Below are 15,978 nucleotides of genomic sequence, written 5' to 3'. Positions count from 1 at the left end.
TGTCAATCTCTGGAGAGACGGGCAGTTATTATTATCATATGTTTTACATTTAACAGTTGAAGACATTGAATAAAAAGTTTATCCCTAATTACAATGCACAATCAATCTGATGGGGTGAAGCTTTTATGTTCATCAGCAAATGTGGACGAATACGACATAAGGATGCATGCGCAATCAACCCTGTATGGGGGGGACGGGAGGGGCGGACGGGGGGACGGGAGGGGGGGGGGGGGGCGATGCTGTCAGCGAAAGGATCCAGTGTGCCTGAATAGCGGTAGCAGTCATCCATCCCATATAGACATAAAATGCTATTTATTTCTAAGGTGTATCAGTGGATTTGCCAGTTGTTGCTAGAAGTAGCTAAGTTATTTTCTTTCTATAATAGGATATTATACAGGCCAAGATATTAGATTAGTTATCGGCCGGGGTGAATAATGCTACAGTCTTCATCATCCGGACTGGTGCAGATGGAGGGATGTGGGGAAGAGGCGAGGGATACGCAGAAAATGCAGGTAATAGATGCTCTCCCGTTACGTGTATCTGAGACATTTTTCCAAGATTACAGAAGTAACATAGTAGTCGGAACGAGATCAAGGTGACACGTTCTTATTTTTCAATGGAAATGTTTGGCTTCTTCGTTGTACGTAAACTATGCTGAGACAAATCAAAGGGCCGACCCCTCCCAAAATCTCGCTCCTCTAGGAAAACCCGGTGTCGGCAAGATTTTGTTAGCTAGATTTGTTTGGGGTCCTTAGCTGGACACCCTAAAATAATGATTGGATCTCAGTTGAACAAACCAGATTAGATGCTTGGTAATTGGGAGCATCATATTATATTTTATAGGTAATTTTTTTGTTTGTTTCTATAACTACCTAATTAGTTGTTTCTACAAATGCAATCCTATGCACTATAAATGAGGGTCCCACCAAGTAGGCCTGTCCTATTTCTTATTTAAACCTTAGCATTTTTAAAAAAATATCAATAAAGAAAATGTTAATTGAAGCATGATTACACAATGGGCCTATTTAAAACAGGGGTGATACTACTGTAAAAATAATAATAATAAAAGTATAAAATCTGTGGGCCACTTCCTTTAACAGTATGCTAGTCAACACCATTTTAAAAAAAAGTTCCCTCATCAATCAAAACACAATAACCCATAATCACAAAGCAAAAAAACAAACAGGTTTTTAGACATTTTTGCAAATGTATTAAATATAAAGAACCGATATCAAATATACGTAAGTATTGAGATACTTTACTCAGTACTTTGTTGAAACACCTTTAGCAGTGATTAAAGCCTTCTTGGGTATGATGCTACAAGCTTGACACACCTGTATTTGGGGAGTTTCTCCCATTCTTCTCCTCTCAATCCTCTCAAGCTCTGTCAGGTTGGATGGGGAGCATCACTGCACAGCTATTTTCAAGTCTCTCCAGAGAAGTTCGATCGGGTTCAAGTCCGGGCTCTGGCTGGGCCACTCAAGGACATTCAGATACTTTTCTCAAAGCCACTCCTGTGTTGTCTTGGCTGTGTGCTTAGGGTTGTTGTCCTGTTGGAAGGTAAACCTTCGCCACAGTCTGAGATCCTGAGCGCTCTGGAGCAGGTTTTCATCAAGGATCTCGCTGGACTTTGCTCCATTCATCTATCCCTCGATCCTGACTAGTCTCCCAGTCCCTGCCGCTGATTAACATCCCCACAGCATGATGCTGCCACCACTATGTTTCACCTTAGGAATGGTGCCAGGTTTCCTGAAGATGTGACGCTTGGCATTCAGACCAAAGAGTTCAATCTTGGTTTCATCAGACCAGATAATCTTGTTTCTCATGGTCTGAGAGTTCTTTCGGTGCCTTTTGGCAAACTCCAAGCGGGCTGTCATGTGCCTTTTACTGAGGACTGGCTTCCGTCTGGACACTCTACCATAAAGAACTGATTGGTGGAGTGCTGCAGAGATGGTTGTTCTTCTGGAAGATTGTCCCATCTCTGGAGGCCACTGTGTTCTTGGAGACCTTCAATGCTGCAGACATTCTTTGGTACGCTTCCCCAGATCTGTGCCTCGACACAATCCTGTCTCTGAGCTCTACGGACAATTCCTTTGACCTCATGGCTTGGTTTTTGCTATGACATGCACTGCTAACTGCGGGACCTTATATAGACAGGTATGTGCCTTTCCAAATCATGTCCAATCAATTGAATTTACCACAGGTGGACTCCAAGTTGTAGAAACATCTCAAGGATGATCAATGGAAACAGGATGCACCTGAGCTCAATTTTGAGTCTCATAGCAAAGGGTCTGAATACTTATGTAAATAAGGTATTTCTGTTTTTATTTTTCATAAATTTGCAAACATTTCTATAAACCTGTTTTTGCTTTGTCATTATGGGGTATTGTGTGTAGATTGAGGGAAACATTTTTTTAAATCAATTTTAGAATAAGGCAGTAATGTAACAACGTGGAAAAGTCAAGGTGGTCTGAATACTTTCCAAATGCAGTGTGTGTGTATATACAGTGCCTTGCGAAAGTATTCGGCCCCCTTGAACTTTGCGACCTTTTGCCACATTTCAGGCTTCAAACATAAAGATATAAAACTGTATTTTTTTTGTGAAGAATCAACAACAAGTGGGACACAATCATGAAGTGAAACGACATTTATTGGATATTTCAAACTTTTTTAACAAATCAAAAACTGAAAAATTGGGCGTGCAAAATTATTCAGCCCCCTTAAGTTAATACTTTGTAGCGCCACCTTTTGCTGCGATTACAGCTGTAAGTCGCTTGGGGTATGTCTCTATCAGTTTTGCACATCGAGAGACTGAATTTTTTCACATTCCTCCTTGCAAAACAGCTCGAGCTCAGTGAGGTTGGATGGAGAGCATTTGTGAACAGCAGTTTTCAGTTCTTTCCACAGATTCTCGATTGGATTCAGGTCTGGAGTTTGACTTGGCCATTCTAACACCTGGATATGTTTATTTTTGAACCATTCCATTGTAGATTTTGCTTTATGTTTTGGATCATTGTCTTGTTGGAAGACAAATCTCTGTCCCAGTCTCAGGTCTTCCAGAATGGTCCTGTATTTGGCTCCATCCATCTTCCCATCAATTTTAACCATCTTCCCTGTCCCTGCTGAAGAAAAGCAGGCCCAAACCATGATGCTGCCACCACCATGTTTGACAGTGGGGATGGTGTGTTCAGGGTGATGCGCTGTGTTGCTTTTCCGCCAAACATAACGTTTTGCATTGTTGCCAAAAAGTTCAATTTTGGTTTCATCTGACCAGAGCACCTTCTTCCACATGTTTGGTGTGTCTCCCAGGTGGCTTGTGGCAAACTTTAAACAACACTTTTTATGGATATCTTTAAGAAATGGCTTTCTTCTTGCCACTCTTCCATAAAGGCCAGATTTGTGCAATATACGACTGATTGTTGTCCTATGGACAGAGTCTCCCACCTCAGCTGTAGATCTCTGCAGTTCATCCAGTGATCATGGGCCTCTTGGCTGCATCTCTGATCAGTCTTCTCCTTGTATGAGCTGAAAGTTTATAGGAACGGCCAGGTCTTGGTAGATTTGCAGTGGTCTGATACTCCTTCCATTTCAATATTATCGCTTGCACAGTGCTCCTTGGGATGTTTAAAGCTTGGGAAATCTTTTTGTATCCAAATCCGGCTTTAAACTTCTTCACAACAGTAACTCGGACCTGCCTGGTGTGTTCCTTGTTCTTCATGATGCTCTCTGCGCTTTTAACGGACCTCTGAGACTATCACAGTGCAGGTGCATTTATACGGAGACTTGATTACACACAGGTGGATTGTATTTATCATCATTAGTCATTTAGGTCAACATTGGATCATTCAGAGATCCTCACTGAACTTCTGGAGAGAGTTTGCTGCACTGAAAGTAATGGGGCTGAATAATTTTGCACGCCCAATTTGTCAGTTTTTGATTTGTTAAAAAAGTTTGAAATATCCAATAAATGTCGTTCCACTTCATGATTGTGTCCCACTTGTCGTTGATTCTTCACAAAAAAATACAGTTTTATATCTTTATGTTTGAAGCCTGAAATGTGGCAAAAGGTCGCAAAGTTTAAGGGGGCCGAATACTTTCGCAAGGCACTGTATACAGTACCATTTAAACGTTTGTACACACCTACTCATTCAAGGGTTTTTCTTTATTTTGACTATTTTCTACATTGTAGAATGAAAGTGAAGATATCAAAACTATGAAATAACACATATGGAATCATGTAGCAACTGAAAAAGTGTCAAACAAATCCAAATATTTTTTTTATATTTGAGATTCTTCAAAGTAGCCACTCTTTGCCTTGATGACAGTCTTTGCATTTGCTCAACCAGCTTCACAGGGAATGTTATTCCATCGATCTTGAAGGAGTTCCCACATATGATGAGCACTTATTGGCTGCTTTTCCTTCACTCTGAGTTTCAACTCATCCCAAACCATCTCAATTTGGTTGAGGTAGGATGATTGTGGAGGCCAGGTCATCTGATGCAGCACTCTCTCTGATGCAACACTCTCCTTGGTCAAATAGCCCTTACACAGCCTGGAGGTGTGTTTTGGGTCATTGTCCTGTTGAAAAACAAATTATAGTCCCACTAAGCGCAAACCAGATTAAATGGCGTATCGCTGCTGTAATGGTTTCGTGTTGGTGGCAGGGAAGTCAGGGGCAGGAGAATCGAACTTGGTATAAATGGAGTTGTTTAATCAGTGCTTCACAAAACTCCAAAACCCAAATGACAAAATAATAAAAAGTGTGTACAAAACCCGTCGCACACCAACACATAATACACAAACATACAATCAAACAATCTCCGACCAGGACATGAGGGGAAACAGAGGGTTAAATATACAACATGTAATTGATGGGATTGGAACCAGGTGTGAAGGAAGACAGGACAAAACTAATGGAAAATGAAAAATGGATCAGTGACGAAAAGAAGGTTGGTGACGTCGACCGCCGAACACCGCCCGAACAAGGAGAGGGACCGACTTTGGCGGAAGTCGTGACAGCTGCAGAATGCTGTTGTAGGCATGCTGGTTAAGTGTGCCTTGAATTCTAAATAAATCACAGACAGTGCCACCAGAGAAGGCCACCAAAACCATCACACCTCCTCCGTGCTTCACGGTGGGAACCACACATGCGGAGATAATCTTTTCTCCTACTCGGTGTCTCACAAAGACACGGCGGTTGGAACCAAAAATCTCAAATTTGGACTCATCAGACCAAAAGGACAGATTTCCACCAGTCTAATATCCATTACTTGTGTTTCTTGGCCCAAGCAAGTCTCTTCTTCTTATTGGTGTCCTTTAGTAGTGGGTTCTTTGCAGCAATTCAACCATGAAGGCCTGATCTCATGCAGTCTCTTCTGAACAGTTGATGTTGAGATGTGTCTGTTACTTGAACTCTGTGAAGCATTTATTTGGGTTGCAATTTCGGAGGCTGGCAACTGTAATGAACTTATCCTCTGCAGCAGAGGTAAGTCTGGGTCTTCCTTTCATGTGGCGGCCCTCATGAGAGCCAGTTTCATCATAGCACTTGATTGTTTTTGCGACTGCACTTGAAGAAACTTTCACTGACTGGTATTGTGTGTATATATATAAATATATATATATATATATATATATATATATATATATATATATATATATATATATATATATATATATATAATGGGATGCATAGACATTATGGACTGTATTTGGATAGAATATGTAAAATATAGAATACATAGGATAGAATAGTATATGTACAGCAATAGCTAAATAGGATGGCCTTGACAAGAATACAGCATATATATAAATTAAATGGGTAAAACAGTATGTAAACATTATCAAAGTGTCAAGTGTTCCATTATTAAATAGACCAGTGTTCCATTATTAAATAGACCAGTGTTCCATTATTAAAATGACCAGTGTTCCATTATTAAAATGACCAGTGTTCCAGGTCTATGTGCATAAGCAGCAGCCTCTAAGGTGCAGGGTTGAGTAGATGGGTGGTAGTCGGCTAGTGACAGTGGCTAAAGTTTAGGGCAGAGTACTTGGGAGAGGTTGGCTAGTGGTGACTATTTAGTCTGATGGCCTTGAGATAGAAGCTGGTTTTCAGTCTCTCAGTCCCAGCTTTGATGCACCTGTACTGACCTCGCCTTCTGGAGGATAGCGGGGTGAACAGGCCGTGGCTTGGGTGGCTGAGGTCCTTGAGGATCTTCTTGGCCTTTCTGTGACACCGGGTGCTGTAGATGTCCTGAAGGTCAGGAGGTGTGCCCCCGGTGATGCGTTGGGCTGACCCCACCAACCTCATGGAGAGCCCTGCGGTTGCGGACAGGGCATTTGCTGTACCAAACGGTGATACAGCCTGACAGGATGCTCTCAATGGTTCATCTGTAAAAGTTTGTGAGGGTCTGCGACAGACTGAAATTCTGTGACAGATAGAGACAGTGTGTTGACAGAAGGTCAGTGTCGTGAGTCCAGTGTCCTATCCTTCACACCCTATAACAATGAAGGCCTATGGGATTACTGTAGTCAATTAACTATACTTAAACGGATTGTGAATGGAGATCTATTTGTGTTTGTTAAGTGGTGACTGTGGCCTGCATATGATTGTATTGTAGAACGTGAACCCATTCCTTCCTGTTTCCTCAGTGCATGAAACTGACTAAAGACAGAGATGAAACAGAGAGCCAGCTGAAACACATCAAGAGAGGTGAGTTCCAGACACTGACCCACCACACATTTTACACTACTGTTACACTCATTACCTTTCCTCACACCTCTCTACACACTCCTCTGGTGATGACCGCCTCTCCAAACTGGCTCCTGAATGGGTCGGTGTAAGAAGGTATCTCAGTTTCCATGACTACTCAGACCTTCGGCCAACCATAGTCATGGATTTGTGTTTTGGCAACCCTGCCCAGTTCTTCCTAGCAACATGTAATAAAATACTACAGTAGCTCCATTAACAATTGATTTGATAAGGAACAAGGTTACAGGGTTGAGTGCTGGAGTCTGTTTTCATTATGCAAGGTAAGAAAGACAATAATCAGTCAATATTCAACATTCACAGCTCCAGTATACTGTAGGTTTAACATTCAGTGTTGCATTAGTATGACAGTGTTGCATTAGTATGACAGTGTTGCATTAGTGTGACAGTGTTGCATTAGTGTGACAGTGTTGCATTAGTATGACAGTGTTGCATTAGTATGACAGTGTTGCATTAGTATGACAGTGTTGCATTAGTGTGACAGTGTTGCATTAGTGTGACAGTGTTGCATTAGTATGACAGTGTTGCATTAGTATGACAGTGTTGCATTAGTATGACAGTGTTGCATTAGTATGACAGTGTTGCATTAGTATGACAGTGTTGCATTAGTATGACAGTGTTGCATTAGTATGACAGTGTTGCATTAGTATGACAGTGTTGCATTAGTATGACAGTGTTGTTGTGCTACTTTCTCACAGCTCTCAGTTAGCTGTCTTTGGGAATGTTGAATTATAGGTTGTGTCATCAGCATTTCATTCAGATGGTTGGCTGTATCGTTACAAGTCCAGTTTCTGAAATGCTCCTGCTTGATTCTCGTAGGATCGGTAAATAGTGTAAGAAGTTTTTACCTTTTGAAGTGCAGCATGAAATCATTTTTCTTACATAACCTAATAAAGTTATATGTGTGACACTCTCCTCAACCAAACTGGAACCAATTCTGCTGACCAGTTTCATCTTCCCAGACAGGCAATCTTTAAACAGAGAGGTAGCCTATTTTGTTTGCTGGCCTTCAACCTAAACAATAGATAGTTAAAGACAGGTTGCTCTGAATTATGACTGTAGACTCCTAGACTCCATAGGAGTCTTCAGCTAGGGCAAAATAACGTGTTATTACCAGGTCTTATTATAATCAGGGGACTGTGTCTCTCCTCCGTCCTCTGCTGTGGTCGGCATTCATTCATCTCGCTGATCTGAACCACAGTCACCCTGCCAACACCTCGTGCTATTTCACTGCATTATTCAAATCCTCAATTATGAATGATTCATTACTAGAGAAAGAGAGGGGCTGCTCCTGTGTTCCAGTCTGGCATCTATTCTATTGTGTTCTTTCATTCAGAGTGATACTGTATATTTTATAGGTACATTATACTCTAGTCAATATAGGGACATAAGCTTTTAAAATATAAATTCAAGTTGACATGCACTTAAAACAAGATATATTAGTATGTATGACCAACTACAATTTATCATACAATTACCATTAGCTATATAATCTCTGAAAATGAAGATAGCTTATTTTAAATATTACTGAAATCCTGTAATTATAGGCTATAAACTATTTGCTTTGCTAGGACCAGAAGATGGCTGATTACATTCAAACAACAATAGTACTTCCAAGACCACATCGCTGACTCAGGCCTGCAGCATTTGACGCAGCGAGCCAGCATGACTCTGCAATCCCTGCTGATTAGCCTAGCTTAGCGCCTCTCCCTCCTGACAGCGATAAATGCTTGGTGTCTAGGATAATATTCTGCTGCCTCTGTAGAGGAGCTCTGAGTAAGTCACTGTCTGTATCCCAAATGACACCCTGGTGAAACGTAGTGCGCCATGTAAGGAATAGGGTGTCATTTTGGTACACAGACACTGCCTTCCTCAGCGCTCCTCTACAGAGTATATGACAACATGTTAAAGGGCAGGTTTTTTTGGAGGCAACATTCAGCTCAAGGAGCATTGAGCATAGAGCAGTTATTGACCTAGAATCTCTACCACAATACAGACACACAGCCCCTCCAGCTCTGCTCTTCCACTAGTCTCATGTGGAGATCCGCTATCCAGGGAGTCAGAGAGGAGTAGTTTAACCGTGGGACAGCTATAGAGATCAGCCTGTCATCATGTGTGTGTGTGTGTTGCAGAACTTTCCTACTGCTCCTGAGCGTGATAACAAGCAGAATCACCTATCCCCTTTCCCAGAATTCTCAGGGACTCATGCATGCTCAGTGTCAGACGCCAGGGTTAGGATCGACCTACTGCTTTGTAAAAATGTTATAAATCAAGCTGGGGATAATATGCAGAGGCATGTGTGTTCAGAAGGCATTAAAGGAAGTGAATGAATAAGCATTAACATGTTGAATATTAGCATTAACATGTTGAATATTAGCATTAACATGTTGAATATTAGCATTAACATGTTGAATATTAGCATTAACATGTTGAATATTAGCATTAACATGTTGAATATTAGCATTAACATGTTGAATATTAGCATTAACATGTTGAATATTAGCATTAACATGTTGAATATTAGCATTAACATGTTGAATATTAGCATTAACATGTTGAATATTAGCATTAACATGTTGAATATTAGCATTAACATGTTGTGTTTTTTCGCTGCAACGGAACAATATAGCACATGACTAAACACAGTGGCTGCTTCGGGCAGAACACAGAGGACAGGGGGACTTTAGCAGCCTAGGTAGGCTGTTGTATCCCGAGTTGGATTGATGAAACAGATGAAACCAGATTCTCCCTTGAGGTGCCAGATGTACTGTAGTAGTATACACTCTATCAACTACGATGCGTAGGGACCAATGTTCCCTCTCATTTTTTTTCAACACTGAGCAAATATCAGGTCTGCTGAGCACAAACTTGAACGTTGTGAAGAATTCTGTGCAATTTTTTTGGCGCGTGTTTATTGTGAACACTGAGTCTGTACCCTCTTTAAGTTACAGTTATAACTGTGGCTATTTGATCATAATGCAGTTCTATCAGAGTGGCCTACCATCAAAAACAATGGAGAAAAATACATCCCATAACATTAAAACATGGAAATAGCTGTTCTATCATTCCAGCCTGCAGTAGCAGCTAATGTGTGGTGTTCAATGCTGGCCTACATTCCATGAGACTTTTGAAAAAAACATGCAGGGCTTATCAGCTTGTCCTTCAGACAAGGAGGTGACTGAAAATGTTGTGTTGGTATGATGCAAAAAAACAAAATATAATTATTCCCATACATTACAACAGGGAATCAGACAAATGAAGCTACCCTCTGCCTATTGGCTACTCGTCTGAAAATACAACACTCCCCCTTTAAAAAAGGGGAAAAAAAGCTTTTACCTGACTCGTTTTTCAAAGATGGCTAGAAATACGTTTTGTGCTCTTGAAGGAAGCAACCACTCCCCCATTGCCGACTAGAAATTAGCTATAACTGGGATAATACCTCGCTAACTAGCAAAAGATATTAACAAAATGTGCACACGTGGCTACATGCAGCTCTCACTTTGATCTCAAAACAAGCGCATCTTCTCACAACCGCACATACTGTATAGCCTCAACATTGTCCAGTTCGAAGTGAATGGCACAGATTCATACATGGAAATGGTCTTATTTGCATACAGTATAAGGATAATGCAGCTCTGATTGGATATGGCGCACCGGTCTGGTAGAGTAGGGGTCGTGCCTGTCAATGCAATAGAATCGCACTCCAATGCGCTCTGTTTCAGAATGTTGCATTGAAAGTAGCTTAACACTGCGTTGATTCGATCACAATTCCCACAGAAGAGGGAAACGTCGATATTGTTCATTAATAGGGGAAACAGTAGAAAGTTGAGTGAAGCTTCATCTCGTGCTTCTCTGCTCTGGCTGAAATGTATTCTGCACTGCAGTCCTGCACACAAGCAGTTTAGAGGGAACATTGGTTGGGTAGCATATCAATAATTTACAAATGATGGCTATCTGGGTGTTGTGGGTGTTATGGGTGTAGTGGATTTTGTGGGTGTAGTGGCTTTTGGGGGTGTAGTGGCTGTTGTGGGTGTAGTGGCTGTTGTAGGTGTAGTGGGTGTAGTGGCTTTTGGGGGTGTAGTGGGTGTAGTGGCTGTTGTGGGTGTAGTGGCTTTTGGGGGTGTTGTAGGTGTTGTTGGGGGTGTAGTGGCTGTTGTGGGTGTAGTGGCTTTTGGGGGTGTAGTGGGTGTTGTAGGTGTTGTTGGGGGTGTTGGGGGTGTTGTGGTTGTTCTAGGTGTAGTGAGTATTGTAGGTTTAGGGGATGTAGTGGGTGTTGTAGGTGTTATTGGGGGTGTAGTGGGTGTTCTAGGTGTAGTGAGTATTGTAGGTTTAGGGGATGTAGTGGGTGTTGTAGGTGTAGTAGGTGTTATTGGGGTTGTAGTGGGTGTTGGGGGTGTTGTGGTTGTTCTAGGTGTAGTGAGTATTGTAGGTTTAGGGGATGTAGTGGGTGTTGTAGGTGTTATTGGGGTTGTAGTGTGTGTTGGGGGTGTTGTGGTTGTTCTAGGTGTAGTGAGTATTGTAGGTTTAGGGGATGTAGTGGGTGTTGTAGGTGTTGTTGGGGGTGTAGTGGGTTGTGGGTGTTCTAGGTGTAGTGAGTATTGTATGTTTAGGGGATGTAGTGGGTGTTGTAGGTGTAGTAGTTGTTGTTGGGGGTGTAGTGGGTGTTGTGGTTGTTCTAGGTGTAGTGAGTGTTGTAGGTGTTGTTGGGGGTGTAGTGGGTGTTGTAGGTGTTGTTGGGGGTGTAGTGGGTGTTGTAGGTGTTGGGGGTGTAGTGGGTGTTGGGGGTGTTGTGGGTGTTCTAGGTATAGTGAGTGTTGTAGGTGTTATTGGGGGTGTAGTGGGTGTTGGGGGTGTTGTTCTAGGTGTAGTGAGTGTTGTAGGTGTTATTGGGGGTGTAGTGGGTGTTGGGGGTGTTGGGGTGTTCTAGGTGTAGTGAGTGTTGTAGGTGTTATTGGGGGTGTAGTGGGTGTTGGGGGTGTTGTGGGTGTTCTAGGTGTAGTGAGCGTTGTAGGTGTTGTTGGGGGTGTTGTGGTTGTTCTAGGTGTAGTGGGTGTTGTGGGTGTTCTATGTGTAGTGAGTATTGTAGGTTTAGGGGATGTAGTGGGTGTTGTAGGTGTTGTTGGGGGTGTAGTGGGTGTTGGGGGTGTTGTGGTTGTTCTAGGTGTAGTGAGTGTGCCAACATGCAATGGTTATGTGCAAATGGGAGAATGCTTGCACCTCTTTTCCTTTCAACAACAGCACCCAATCTAATTTGCCCGTGAAATATTTTAACAACATTTTAAATAAGTACTGTAGCCTTTTGTTTTGAAACAAAAATAACCACAAAAATTCAGGATAAGCGTAAATATTCAGTGGAACCACATGGACCTTAGTTAATGTGATTGTAGAGTATTTAGTAGCTAGAGTAAATACTAATAAATGACTTTAAAGGGCCAGAGCCTTCCTGGTCTCCAGTGAAACATGATCTGGTTACATCAGAATGTCACATGGACCCTGCTAAAGTTCTGTCTGTCGCCAGAGGGACCCTGAATAGATCAATAAGGAAAAATAGAGGGAAACTGAATAGCTCAATAAGGAGAAATAGGGGGAAACTGAATAGCTCAATGAGGAATAGAGGGAAACTGAATAGATCAATAAGGAGAAATAGAGGGAAACTGAATAGCTCAATAAGGAGAATGGGAAATAGAGGGAAACTGAATAGCTCAATAAGGAGAATGGGAAATAGAGGGAAACTGAATAGCTCAATAAGGAGAATGGGAAATAGAGGGAAACTGAATAGCTCAATAAGGAGAAATAGAGGGAAACTGACTAGTTCAAAGGGGAAATACATTAACACAATAGACATATTGCCCCCCATTCTGTCATTCATTCATTATTTAAAATATGAGTAAAATCATACCATAAAACAATAAAACAAACTGCAATGTAATGTTATTTTTGTATTCCAGTTTCCCAAATGGTGATCGAGGAGGTGAGCGTTCTGCAGACGCAGCTGGAGATAGAAAAATCCTGCAGAGAAAATGCTGAGGCCCTTGCCACCAAGGTAAGAGACTGACACTGCTTGACTTAGTAGTTGAGGCCCTTGCCACCAAGGTAAGAGACGGACACTGCTTGACTTAGTAGTTGAGGCCCTTGCCACCAAGGTAAGAGACGGACACTGCTTGACTTAGTAGTTGAGGCCCTTGCCACCAAGGTAAGACTGATACTGCTTGACACCCTTGCCACCAAGGTTGACACTGCTTGACTTAGTAGTTGAGGCCCTTGCCACCAAGGTAAGAGACGGACACTGCTTGACTTAGTAGTTGAGGCCCTTGCCACCAAGGTAAGAGACTGATACTGCTTGACTTAGTAGTTGAGGCCCTTGCCACCAAGGTAAGAGACTGATACTGCTTGACACTGCTTGAGTAGTTGAGGCCCTTGCCACCAAGGTAAGACACTGACACTGCTTGACTTAGTAGTTGAGGCCCTTTGTGTAGGCTTGTGTGCATAATGTTGGTTATTTGTGTAGACTTGTGTGCATAATGTTGGTTATTTGTGTAGACTTATGTGCATAATGTTGGTTATTTGTGTAGGCTTGTGTGCATAATGTTAATTTCCATAAGCCTCTGATGTGTAGGCTACAGTACATACATATTTTACAATATCACAAACAATCAACATGCTAAATCAGTGTATTTTGATGTGCGCTATCGACCTCCGTTATCAGCTTTGTTTAATTTGTCTTTATCATATATAATCCAGTGTGTGTTGTTTGTCCCCCAGTTAAACAGTGAGAACAGGAAGCTGAAGTATCTGAGCCTGTCGTCTCGACCCTGTCTGGATGAGATGCTACCTAGTATCACAGACTGCATACCTCTGGAAGAGGAGACGGACACACAGGACACCAGCCCTGACCCGTACAGCCTGTACCAACAGCAGGTTAAAGGTACCAGACCAGTACACAGAAGTCCGGTGTGCTTGTTTGTCAGACAGGACCGGGTAGCTAGACCAGTACACAGACAGTGAGAACAGACAGTACCGGGTAGCTACCAGACCCGTACACAGACAGTACAGACCAGTACACAGACAGTACCGGGTAGCTACCAGACCAGTACACAGACAGTACCGTACACCAGACCAGTACACAGACAGTACCTCTACCAGACCAGACACAGACAGTACCGGGTACCTACCAGACCCAGACAGTACCCGGTAGCTACCAGACCTGTACCAGACAGGTACCGGTACCAGACCCGTACACAGACAGTACCGGGTACTACCAGACCAGTACACAGACAGTACCGGGTACCTACCAGACCGGTACACAGACAGTACCGGGTAGCTACCAGACCGGTACACAGACAGTACCGGGTAGCTACCAGACCCGTACACAGACAGACACACAGGACACCAGCCCTGACCCGTACAGCCTGTACCAACAGCAGGTTAAAGGTACCAGACCAGTACACAGACAGTACCGGGTAGCTACCAGACCCGTACACAGACAGTACCGGGTAGCTACCAGACCCGTACACAGACAGTACCAACAGCAGGTCAACACTATATCAGACCCTTTGTCTTGATTTGTCTTGACGGGGTTATGGACCGACTGCAATGAAATGATGTTGTGCCTGTACAGCATATTAGGATTCCCCTTTCTGTTGTTTTTTCTAATGGTATTTCCAGTAGCAAGATAAACCATGTTATAATGCCAGAGTAATATAGCTATATGTTTGAATCTTAGTAGTGAAGAGATGTCATCACGTTGTGTCACCCAGGAACCTCTTTCTTCCCCTCCAGAGCTGCAGGAGACAGTGAGCACTCTGCTGGAGGAGAAGAAGAGACTTTCCTGTCAGCTTCAGGAGCAGCAGAGACAGATTGAAGAGCTAACAGCCCTGGTGAGTATCCACTACCAGGCCTGGTAATCAATACCTCTCACAGGAGGTCTGTCTCAGACAAGCACAGAACTTGTCTCTCTCTGTTTGCGGTGGGATTCTGAGGGCTGGTGAGAGGACTTGTATTCTATTATATGAGCATGAATGCAGAATATCTCTGTTCAGATAGTCTCATCTTTTTTCCAGTGCATTCGGAAAGTATTCAGACCCCTTGCCATTGTAAACATTTTGTTATGTTACAGCCTTATTCTAAAATGGATTCAAGTGTTTTTTCCCCACCTCACAATACCCCATAATGACATCACAATACCCCATAATGACATCAAAATACCCCATAATGACAAAGCAAAAACATGTTTGTAGAAATGTTTACTAATTTATAAAAAAATACAAAACTGAAATATCACATTTACATCAGTATTCAGCAGCAATTACAGCTTTGAATCTTCTCAGGTAGGACGCTACAAGCTTGGCACACCAGTATTTTAGTTTCTCCCATTCTTCTCTGCAGATCCTCTCAAGCTCTGTCAGGTTGGATGGGGAGCATCGCTGCACAGCTATTTTCAGGTCTCTCTAGAGATGTACGATCAGGTTCAAGTCCGGGCTCTGGCTGGGCCACTCAAGGACACTCAGAGATGGGTCCCGAAGCCCCTCCTGCGTTGTCTTGGCCACTTTGTTTAGAGTCGTGGTGGCAGCATTATGTCAGATTTCCTCCAGACGTGACGCTTGGCATTCAAGCCAAAGAGTTCAATCTTGGTTTCATCAGACCAGAGAATCTTGTTTCTCATGGTCTGAGTCCTTTAGGTGCCTTTTTGACAAACTCTAAGCAGGCTGTGATGTACCTTTTACTGAGGAGTGGCTTCTGTCTGGCCACTCTACCATAAAGGACTGATTGGTAGAGTGCTACAGAGATGGTTGTCTTTCTGGAAGGTTCTCCCATCTCCACAGAGGAACTCTAGACCTCTGTCAGAGTGACCATCGGGTTCTTGATCATCTCCCTGACGAAGGTCCTTGTCCCCAGATTTCCACTGTGTTCAGGTTGGCCACTGTGGTTCAACACTGGCCACTGTGTTCTTGGGGACCTTCAACACTGGAAGTCTTGGTTGTTCCAAACCTTTACCATTTTAGAATGATGGAGACCACTGTGTTCTTGGGGAACTTCAATACTGCAGAATGATGGAGTCCTCTGTGTTCTTGGGGACCTTCAACACTGCAGAATGATGGAGACCACTGTGCTCTTGGGGACCTTCAACACTGCAGAATGATGGAGACCACTTTGTTCTTGGGGACCTTCAATACTGCAGACATGTTTTGCTACCCTTCCCCAGATCTGTGCCT

The 15,978-nt window shown here is 42.8% G+C and overlaps 1 protein-coding gene across 4 annotated transcripts in view; it reads left to right on the top strand.

The window, feature by feature from the left end:
• Nucleotides 1–240: 240 nt before the first annotated feature.
• The window catches only part of LOC123993725 (shootin-1-like), a 28,521-nt gene continuing 12,783 nt past the window's right edge, over nucleotides 241–15,978 (top strand). For 2 of the 4 annotated variants that reach the window (XM_046296153.1, XM_046296152.1), the window contains exons 1-5: nucleotides 241–512; nucleotides 6,649–6,709; nucleotides 12,715–12,809; nucleotides 13,529–13,691; nucleotides 14,546–14,643. In XM_046296153.1, the coding sequence (XP_046152109.1) occupies nucleotides 435–512; nucleotides 6,649–6,709; nucleotides 12,715–12,809; nucleotides 13,529–13,691; nucleotides 14,546–14,643 (495 nt within the window). In that variant the 5' untranslated portion in view covers nucleotides 241–434. Of the gene's footprint in view, nucleotides 513–6,648; nucleotides 6,710–6,971; nucleotides 7,030–10,145; nucleotides 10,591–12,714; nucleotides 12,810–13,528; nucleotides 13,692–14,545; nucleotides 14,644–15,978 lie in introns of those variants that run through there. The other 2 variants (XM_046296154.1, XM_046296155.1) reach the window with 2 other exon arrangements.

The sequence above is a fragment of the Oncorhynchus gorbuscha genome, linkage group LG13 (assembly GCF_021184085.1).
Source record: "Oncorhynchus gorbuscha isolate QuinsamMale2020 ecotype Even-year linkage group LG13, OgorEven_v1.0, whole genome shotgun sequence".
NCBI lineage: Eukaryota > Metazoa > Chordata > Actinopteri > Salmoniformes > Salmonidae > Oncorhynchus > Oncorhynchus gorbuscha.
This window is presented reverse-complemented; position numbering and strand designations above follow the sequence as displayed.